This window comes from Lycium ferocissimum, chromosome 10, assembly GCF_029784015.1.
Source record: "Lycium ferocissimum isolate CSIRO_LF1 chromosome 10, AGI_CSIRO_Lferr_CH_V1, whole genome shotgun sequence".
Taxonomy (NCBI): Eukaryota; Viridiplantae; Streptophyta; class Magnoliopsida; order Solanales; family Solanaceae; genus Lycium; species Lycium ferocissimum.
Genome location: NC_081351.1, coordinates 22,681,099 through 22,692,602, shown reverse-complemented (window position 1 = coordinate 22,692,602; position 11,504 = coordinate 22,681,099). Strand labels below are relative to the sequence as shown.

Here is an 11,504-nt window from a genome sequence, read left to right as displayed (position 1 = left end):
CATTTTTTGATCCCATGCTCAGCACGTGCTAAGCACCATCTAGTTAAATTATTAAGATTTCCTCTTTCTTCTTTAATAGTTTATTCTGTTTTGCTAAACTAACATAAATGTGTTCCTTTTAACAGAACATAAGTTTGAAGTCTCAAGAATCTATCCTTGAAGAAGTGCAGAGCATGTTAAAGTACAAGAGGATTTTTATTCTTATGTACATATGCTACAATTTTCTCCATTTAGGAGTTGACATAAATGATGTCATACAGTTTGTATAGCTATATTTGTCATTTTGTTCTTTGTATTAACAATGATGTTCTGTATGAAATATTGAATATTCAGTATATTATCGGGTCATTTTGGTGTTTTTACCGCGGGATTACTAGTCCCGGAATTGTTATTCCGCATTGAAGATGATATAAAATAATATTATTATATCACCCCTTATCTCCTCTTCGTGTGTTCTTAGCAGCATTATTTACATATCGCGTAGATTCTTACTCTTTTGTATGCATTACTACGTGTTGCTTCATTTGCTTTGTATCTTGATATTTTGCTATCTTATTTTCCTTTAATCCTGCATCGACTAGCCGAGGGTCTATTGGAAACAGCCTCTCTACCCCCACAAAGGTAGAAGTAAAGTCTGCGTACATAAAGTAAAGTCTGCGTGCATCCTACCCTCCCCAGACGACACACTTCACTTGTGGGATTACGCTAGTTATGTCATTGTTGTTTGTGGTATAACCAATTCCAGGATTGCCAATCGCGAAATAAAACTCAGTATCACAATTGTGGTATAACTAATCTCAGGATTGCTAATCTCGAAACAAAAATTCAATAAAACACAAGGTAAAGTAATTTTGGATTTGTTACCCCTTATTGCACTAGCCAAATGACCCATAAAGAGAATATTAGTTTTAAAAACTTGAACGTAGAGACACAATCATATTTGGAATACATGAACGTATACTATGTAAATGTTATCCGTAACTAGCGAAAAGGTCTGCGCTTCGCGCGGTTGTGAAATATAGTTTCTCTTAGAATTGTAAAAATTGAATATAAAAAATTTATCGTAAATATATATATATATATATATAGTTTAAAACATTTGTTTCAACCAAGAAAAAGAAAACTACAAAATAAATGCATAGAATAAAACTAACATGCTAATAAATATAAAAGCGATAAATTTATTAAAAAGAACTCTATATCTCTCTCTGAGTACAGTACTGCATTGACCTGCTACCAATTGTCTCTCTGAGAAAATTAGTACGAACAAAAGGGATATGAATAATCCTTGACCTCTCACGATTTATGGCTGAAGCAAATTAAATATATTAATTGCAAAATAAATGTGGAAGCCTAGACAGTTACCCTTGAATGACCCATTAGCCTTTTACATTCTATATTCTTATTGTAGAAATTTAAAGAGATTATTTATTACTTTTTAATTGCACCATTACGATTGTTGCGAAAAGAAGAAATGGTTAACCTATATTTAACATAAAAAATGAAAAGAGACGCTAAAAGAAAAAAGACAAACCACTTTCTTGAGCCAAAGAGAAGTGCTAGTTCACTTTTTCTGCACCTCTCTTTGGCTCAAGAAAGTGATTTATCTTTTTTCTCTTTTTTTTTTCCTTTTCTTTTAATTAATAGAGAATTATTGAAAACATATATATTTATTCAAAAAATAAAGTATAACTAAATATTTCTTGTCGTGTAAAAGAAAATGATTTGATCAAATATTTCTTCATGATTTACTATAAAACTATTACACTAGTTATAACAGGTAAAGTGAAAAATGTTTTTGCACATCAAATTTCATATACATTCTCTATATGTTTTTTTTATCATTATCTTTAACTGATTTCAGTTCAACTCCCAATTAAACCAACACAATAATTTTCAATAACTCAAAAACTAACCCAACAAAGACTAAAAGGTAGTAATACACAGAGAAACGTTCAAGTGCCTTTTTTTTTTTTGTTGTAAATGCATATTCGGAACATTTGAAATTAAATTGCTTCAACCTAATTTGATGGTTCCCATCTAATCCTGAAATGAGAAAAACAACATCCTAAACTTTAAAGAAAATAACTGCTAGATTGATCAATTAAGAAAATTCATACTAAATGAGTTAAGAGAACAAAGTAAGGGAAAAAACACAAAAATGAGAATAAAATCGTGTTCAAAGCGAAGTTCAAGGAGAAAAATAAATAAAAATATGGGTCATTTCATGATGGTGAGATGACTGAAAAATTTGCTGAAAATGAATTTTGCTATGAAAAAATTTGCTGAAAAATATAATTGGCTTTGTTTCTATACCTCTATCGTCTCACTGTTAACCAATTCCATTATCGTTTCTCTTAAAGAGATGATGTTCAAGAAAAATTTTGATTAGAGTTTTCATGCTTCGTACTCTCCCAAATTCCATGTAAAAAAGAAAAAGAGAAGATTTAATACATAATTACATGAAATAAAACACCAATCAAAAGATGATGAATCAGCACCTTCGAGTATTTCTCAAGGACAATAAACTTCTTCTCTAATATTGTTCAAAAAGTCAACCAATGGAAGTTCGAATGCTCAACTTTCCCCTATGAACGCTTTTAACGAAACCCAAGTAAGACATTAAAAATTTTCCAATCATATATGGGGAAATTATTCAATATATAATTATTGAAAATCGAAATTCCTAATGTTCAAATATAAATGATTAAAAAAATAACAACCACACATGCCATTCATGTTTACACTGTATACGACACCTCCATTTTGGATTTGGGATCCACTGTTCGCTCGCTGCATTCCCTAGAAACATAGCCCGTCAACAATGAGCATTGTCAACACCCATTTACAAAGACCAAACTAAAGATCTGATTTTTGAGTTCAAAAACTTCAAATTAGTATATATACAACCCACTTATACGTTATAGCCTTTTCAGTAAAAGAATAATGAGAGGAATTAATGATATTAATTTGAAAGGAAATGCTGGCTGTTTTAGTTTGCTACATCACGTTCTTTCCTTCTTCATTTAGTATGGGTGAAAATGAAAGTCAGAAGTTAAGGAAAAGAATAATGGTCTTGGTAACTTATTTTCTTAAATGGCTTCCTTATTAATTGAGAATGTATTTAGAAAAAAATAGAATAAAAAAATAGAGAAAGCCAAAAAAAGGAGAAAAAGATAAATATCAATGGAGAAGAAAGTCTTGCACAGGATTGTTACGCTATCTTTATATTATATATAGACTTCCTAGATAACAAATAGGACCACCTAGACTCCACAAAATAGCTGGTTCGAAAATGAAATGTCCCCTTCAACTATTACAGTACAACGAAGACATCAATTTAGTATTTATCAAAACTACCATATCCTCTTTGCTTGATATCAATGACTAGTTAAGGACCATTTGGGGGTCCTATGTCAATCATGACTATCAAATGTGACCTTAGGTCATATCAAAATTAAATTCCCTTGTCTAGGTAATGTTGACATGAGCTTGAAGGTCACTATTCGTACCAACAATCCATTAAACAAAACAGTACAATGTGATGTGGATCCGCAAGGGTGACCGAGTTGGCTGAGCAGGATATCTTTCAAATGGGGGCTCGCAGCATGGGCGGAGCCACCGGGCTGAGGGTGTCAACAAGTCGACACCCCTTCGGCATTTAAAAATTACATCGTATCTATGGGTGAAATTTTGATTTTATAGGTATGATCTTATCGTCGACACCCCTTAAGTTGAAGCAGAAGATAATAATTAAGGGGTTGTACAAAAAGTCTTTAAGATCATGGATTCAAACCTAGGTCACGACATTTCTACATTTTTTGACACCCTTATATGAATCCCGCTCCGCCATCCGCCGTCGCAAGTGTTCGAAATCTCTCAGATGCTTTTTGAGGTTGAGCTTTGTGCAAGCTTGCCCGCGAAAGGTGATTTATTACGCGTTACAGTGGTTTGCGGGATATTAAAGTAGAGCGGAGTTTATCCTGTTAAAGACCAAAAGTAGCGATTGTGGTTTCCCTTGTCGTAGAAAAAAAAAAAACAATACAATGTGATGTATAAGTTGATAGATGTTTTTCTTTAAGTTCTTACCCCTCCATGCCACTTGCCCTACCTCCAAACTAATAGAAATAAAGCTCACTAATCAATTTCCAATGCTGTTTCTGAAAAATAGCCAATATCTTGAAGTCTTAAATATCATAAGTGAAACTTACAAAATTATTCTTGAGGCTGGTGTTTTTGTTGTGACTTTTAAAACTCCAGGATAACGATTGCTTATCAATTGCATGGGGCAATGGCTAGTTGATAATTTTACCCCCTAAACTCTTAGAACGAAATTTAAACTTGGAATTTTAGGAATATTTTGTTACATTTAGTTGATGAAGATGAATCAACCACCCTATAAAAGTTATTATATGAATGCCCCAATTTTGTCATCTTTTAAGTTTTGGTCCAGTTAGCAAATCATCCCGTTTTTGCCTTTATCATGAACTGAGTTCCAACTTAAAATAAGTGGATTCCACATGTTTTTCCTTAAGAAGGTGTATCATTACCTCTCAATTTGTGACTATGATTTTAATTTACCTTCACGTTAGAGCTCCATAAAGGTCAAAGGGGAAAGTGTAACTTTTCTTAATGGCGTGGGTAAAATTAGACCAAATATTTAATGGAGGGGAAAGTTGCTCAACTTCAAATGTATAAGGGTATAACTTAGACCATTTTCCCTAGAAATATAGTATGATGAAATGGTATGAGCATCATGAATATATCATTTCTGTAGACTTACAACCAAAAAAAAAAAAAAATTCATTATGCTCTTTTCGTTATCCCATTGTATGACATTTCTTTTAGAATCTTAATGAACTCGTGGTCTTTGTCACATAAATCATCAAAATGGGTACTTTATGCAATGGTATATGCGTCTGAGTACATAGAAACTAAAAAAATAAGTGGAAAAAAACCAAGATAAAGAACTTAAGAAGACTAAAGGGGACCCGTCCAAAAAAAAAAAAAAAAAAAAAAAGGAGGACCCGTCCCTCTCAAGTTGATGAGGCATGTGGAAGACACGGGATAGATCATGTGATGTTCAACCCCTCCTTTTTTTTTTTTTTTTTTTATTCAGTGTTCGATCCATATATGGACGCCGATTATATATTGGAATCGCGCATTGCAGGGGCCATTTATGAGCAAAGACTCCTAACATGATTTTTTCTATTCCCAGAGGCTCAAACAAGAAATCTCTAATTAAGGTTGAAGAAATCCCGAACCATCCCACCACAACCCATGTTGGTAACCCCACCTCTCGCTCAACTTATCCTTGTTGTAATATAGAGCCTGTTTGGCTTAATTAAAAAAGTTTTCGCTTATGTTCTGTTTTACAAAAAAAAATTATATTCTAAGACTTTTTTAAATTTTATGTTTCTTTGTTAAACACCTAAAAAAAAAAAGCTTATGTTCTGGCCATTTATAAGCCAATCCAAATGGGCTCATATAGATATAACAAAAGTTTACTCACACCCAGTATTTACAACAAACAATATTAATTTATCGGAGTATTAAGTAACTATAATTTAGTGATAAAAGTGTGTCATGTATATCGCCTCACCTGAGATCGTCACATATTGGGAAATCCCTCTGTTCAATCCTTCTCCTTATTCTTGTTGCTTTATATCTCGTTAGAGAAAGTCTTTTTATTGAATATCCCTAAATGGTCGGAATACATTGGGTCCAACTTGGATAATACTATGTCGGTCCTAAAATAATTGTTATCTTAGCAAAAATTATGGTCATAAAGAAATCAATAAATACAATGTAGAGTTTACTAAATTACACCTATTTATTAAATATTTTTTAGAATTAAGCAATATTAAAGAAGACTACTTCGTTAATGCTAAGTGAATAGTTGAAAACACTTGTTAATTTTTGTCCTGAATTCCTAAGGTGACACTTATTTTGAGACAAATCTATTTTTGGGTGCCACTTATTTTGGGACGGAGGGAGCAGTGATCAAGAGTTATTGTGTTGATTTTAAACTTCAAATATTATTGTTCAAATCGTGACATCTTGATCGTTGAATTCTTCCTTGAGAATTCGCTCGTATTAATTCTCTTTTCCTTTTTTCAGTTAAGGAAGGCCCAATTATCGTAGACATATGGCTTTTCTCATAGGTTTAATTTGAATGAGATTATGGTAAAGTTTAATCCATGTGCTACATGGTTTTTTTTCCCTTAATATATTCATCCAATTTTTGTGATAGTTCCTTTTTGCCAAATGGATAGAAGCTTTTGTTTATTCTCTCAATAACTATTTCTCATATACTATGAGAGACCAACTAGTTTCCATCCTGAGTACACTAAAAGGTTTTAAGTGGGGAGCTATATTCTTTTTAATTTAAAAGCTAAGAAAATTATTAGAAAATCAGTTCAACATACACATATACAAAAAAAAAAAAAAAAAAAAAAAAAAAAAAAAATAGAATGAAAAAGAAAACCTCTTTTTTATCCCAAATTAAATGAGGTGGACATAGTGGGAAGCAACTAATACTATTAGGTCCAAAAACCAACCATGGCTCACAGTATTAATTATCTCTGCTATTACAATTAAACGTCATTCTCATGAGGAAACGCTTTGAAAATTCATCAAAACAAAAAAACGATTTTTTTAGAGAAAATAAATACAATAGTAGACGATTTTTGAATACGCTTATAAGTTATAAGCTAGTCAAACTGATTTATACGTATCTTTTAATTTATTTATGCATTTGATAAACGCTCAAAGTGCTCATAAGTCAAGTGTTCATAAGATACAACAATAATAACATACTTAGTGTAATCCCACAAGTGCAGTCTGAGGAGGGATGTAAGCAAACCTATTAATCAAAAATCGTAAGTTGGTCGTTCTCAACTTCTTCTCCTTTCGTATCCATCATTCCTCCCTTTTTTTTGAATAGTGATACTTTAAAATTTATATTTTTTTGTTAAAATATGAGGGTATTTATGTCATTTATCACTTGCACCTTATCAACATTTTTTAATCAAAGCACTTATTTATTATTAGTTTAAACAAAACATTAATAACACTTTTTAATAACTTTTATTTTAAAAAAATTAATTAATTTTAACACTTAAAAGTGTTTATCAGTACGTACTTAATACTTGTATAATAAAGTTATATCATTAAATGGAGTGCCACCTACAAAATTTTGTGAGCCCAAAAAAATCAGATATTATCATGTAATCACAAAGCCTCTCCATCAGTTGACGTCCATATCAAATTAAAGACTCTTCAACGGTCTCAATCTCTTAACTACCTTTTTATTATTTCCTTCTCAAACTTAATACTATATGCCACATCTTAAACACACACAAAAAAAAAAAAAAAAAAAAAAGAAGAAGAAGAAGGAAGGAACAGACATGAATTGGTGCTGTCGAGTGAATCGAAAGGGACTCAAAGCATATTAAGAGGAAAAAACATTAATATGATTAAAACAAAAGGAATTGTTTTAAAAAATTAAGAAGAAAAAGCAAAAATATTAAGTCAATGAAGAAATTAGATCTTGGTTGATAACATTGAAGTAAATTGTTAGCTTATTAGTTAAAACAAAGAATAAAATTTCGATACTAATTCGCCTATATGGTTATTATTTTTTAAAGAAACTAAAAGGAGAATCTTCGGAATTGCTAATTTGTTTTAATTTGGATTTAAAACATCATATCAGAATAAATAGTAAACCATGTATATTCTTTACTTTGATAAAATGAAAACTGTTGTGATAATATCACTTGTTTGACATAGTCATTCAAAGTTAATGGGAAAATTTGTATATTTGAGACCTCCTTTCTATGTCTCCAAAGATAAAACTTTAAGCATTACTTTTGTAGGGTGATATTGTTGGGTTTTTGCGTTGTGAATGAGAAACGAAGTGATGTTATCCTATATTGGAGAAAAGGAAGAATTTGTTGGGTATAAATAGAAAATTATTTGTATACAAATTTAAAAAGTTGAAAAAATAGAAAGCCTGATCATTCTCGGCTACGCCTCGACTTCGATCGATTGATTGATTAATTTTTAGACCAACAAATTCCGTTTATTTTTAATTTTTATTTTATCTATTCGTGGCTTTTTTTTCCAAAAGGCACCTACATATTTTCGTAAAGGCACCAAACGAAAGGCTTGCACCTTTTTATCATACTCAGTCATTGGATATAAATAATGAATCATTACCTTAGATTTAATTTAAATAACAATTTCGAAACTCTCTATGCCTTCTTCCCCTCATTGTTTTCAAAGAAATAGTCGTGTGATTTGGTTTCGATCTTGACGTTCAAAGTTTGTTGAAATTTAAAGGTGAAGGAATCTCATTCATCCCATCGCACTCTTCCGTAATTGATAGCCGATTAGAGTAACTACATAAATGAAAAACATGGGAAACAAAATGTGCGATTAGGATAACTACATAAATGAAAAACATGGGAATCAAAATGCAAGGCCCGAGAAAAATGCAAATTGTTATAAAGTTACACCCGTTTGTCCATAGGTTTTAGCTAAAAAATTTGAAATAATATTTAGAGATTATTTCAAATAAGCGTTTGTTTATCAATTTAACCCATTATTTAGTTTCAAACGTGAAAGCAAATATACAATTTGAAGTTTGAAAAATAAATTTAAAGAGTTTTTTCATTTTCTTAAGTTTTCACTCGTAAAACTTCAATTATGATTTTACATCTAACACAACTTTAATTTTTTATATATATACAATTTGAAGTTTGAAAAACAAATTTAAAGAGTTTTTTCATTTTCTTAAGTTTTCACTCATAAAACTTCAATTATGATTTTACATCTGACACAACTTTAATTTTTTTTTATATCTCTTTCTACTTTAATATTAAATACTAATTGTTTTTTTCAAATCTCAACCATGGCCAAACACCTAAACCTAACTTCTTTTGATCCCTGCTTTTTTTATTTTTTATTTTTTATTTCTATTGCAATTAAAACTCTGAATCTGGTGTATTAAATATCAGTACCACTATATTATTTATTTATACAATTACTAGATGGGACCTTCTGATCCTACTGAACAAGTATTTAATTCACTTTACTTATAAAATAGTATAACGTATTATTTAATTCACTTTACTTATAAAATAGTATAGCGAATCTAAATAATAAATGTAGTACACCCCACCAACTCCCTTCTTTTCATGAGCCAACTTCTTTAGAATCATATGTTTTGAACAACAGCACATTGCATTAATTGCCTTCCACAATAGTAACAAAATAGAAAACTCACTTAAATTTCATTACTCACTTTCACAACCAACAATGACACCTAAAGTCCTTCAATATAAACTGATCTAAAATTTGAAGTTTAGAGGTTCGTCTTACGGGCAAATTTACAGTATGATATGTGAGTTTACGTAAATTCAGTAGCTTTAATTTAAATTATGTACATGCATAATTTTTTCCACTAAATATTATAAATATTTGACCGTAAATCTAATTATTATAATATATTAACTTGAAGTTATTCTAGGAGTTCATAAACTTTAAATTCTGGATCTACCTCTGTAATCATTCCAATAACGATTTCAAATTAATATATACAATAATAACTGAATCTACAATCAAATTCTTTAATATTTATACAAATTTGAACAAATATTACTGAATTTAAGTGAACCTATTATGGCACATGTGCCCCTACTGCCCAATACATAGCTAGAGGAAGAAAAAACCAAAACCCCACAAAAAAAGAAAACAAAGGGTCTCATAAATTTTTACCCACCATCAGACCAACTATTCAAATTTCAAGAATTAGTTCTCTCCTCATTATTTTTCATTTCATTCAAACAAAAGAGACAAAAAAGGGAAAAACATGAAGCTCTCTTCTTTCTTCAAGAACTCATCAGAAAGTTCTTCTTCATCTGCTTCTCCATGGCCATGGCCATTACCAACTTGTGGCAAACCAAAAACCCTCTCTTTTAGATTAGAAAAAAATCACCACAACATTTTCAACTCCACTTTTCATCTTGATGATAATGAGACTACAAGCTATAGTCTTGATGAGTTCTACACTGAATATGAGACCAGTTTTTCCACTACTACTACTACTACAACTATTAATGGTCAAGATTGCATAGAGACAATGATTAAAGGGCTGAGATTAGAGAAAGAGAGGCTATTTTTTGAGCCAGAAAAGACAAGTTCTATCCTTGATTATCAAGAATCCAAGAGTATTAATACCAGTACTAGTACTAATGTTGTTGATGAAGGTAATATTAATAATATTAGTTTTGTTCCAATGGGATTGGATTCAAAGGATCCTTTTGTTGATTTTAGAGAATCAATGGAGGAAATGGTGGAAGCAAATGGGATTCAAGATTGGGAGAGTCTTCAAGAGCTACTAACTTGTTACTTGAAGGTGAATTGCAAAAGTAACCATGGTTACATTGTTGGTGCTTTTGTTGATTTGTTGGTTAATCTTGCAACTTTTAGTGGTCATGAGAACAATATTAATGTTGTTGGTGCTTCTACAATGACAACTATTGATGAGGAACCATGTTTGTTATCTTCAACAACAAAAAGCCATTCTTTCACATCTCCATTGTCATTTTGTTCTTCTTCATCTTCTTCTTCTACTAGTTCATCTATTACTAGTACTAGTGCTTGTTTGTCTTTGTTAGAAGAAGATGTTGAAGAAGATGAGGTTATTCAGAAAAAAAAATGTTGATTGAAATTTTAATTTAGAACTAAGAAATTTGAAAAAAATATGGAAATGTATATGTATACTAGCTAGTGGAGTAGTTTCTTTTTTGGTTTTTTCTATAAATTAATGTTATTGTTGACTCTCTTTTAATTTTCTTTGTCTCTTGTTAGTAGTAGTAGTAGTTGTTTTTGTTATGTGTCTTGCTGTTGATGTAATAGCAAGTGCATTAAAAGTTAGTATATATTGATATCAAATACTGTTGCATCAATGTATTTTTTCGATTTTTTATTTGGTGTATTGCTTCCTGCTTGGTGCTTGATTAATTAGGATATGCGTCGGGAGTCTCACTTTAGGAGTAAAATATATATATTTTTTTTTTTTTTTTTTTTTAATCAAAAGTGATTTTGATAGTTAATGCTCGAATAAAAAACTTTTAATTAAGGATGGATGAATACTTACCACTCCACCATTAGAGATTGCATCAATATTTTGACTCATGGGATTTCTTTTTCCCTTCCACTTTATTTGACTTAATTAAAATATGGAGTTGAGGGTTGAAATTAAACAATTTTGATAAACAGCGAATGGTTGCTGGAAATATTGTCAAAGAAACTCAACTGGTAATAGAATTCTTTATAAAATATGGAACCTTTTCCCTTTTTTTAAACTTACAAAATTCTGAATGTCATAGTGAATCCGAACCAACATTTTAAAGTACATATCATACAGGCTTCACACTTACATTGTTTACCCTTATGCCCAAAAGACGTCTCTTGCATATAGTGAAAAGAGCACACGA

At 30.8% G+C, this 11,504-nt stretch overlaps 1 protein-coding gene across 1 annotated transcript; it reads left to right on the top strand.

Annotated features, from left to right (window-relative positions):
- The first annotated feature begins 9,746 nt into the window (after positions 1-9,746).
- Positions 9,747-10,849, top strand: LOC132035203 (transcription repressor OFP15-like). Its single transcript, XM_059425489.1, has one exon. The coding sequence runs from the start codon at positions 9,875-9,877 to the stop codon at positions 10,727-10,729; it is 855 nt and encodes a 284-aa protein (XP_059281472.1). The 5' UTR covers positions 9,747-9,874; the 3' UTR covers positions 10,730-10,849.
- Positions 10,850-11,504: the final 655 nt, after the last annotated feature.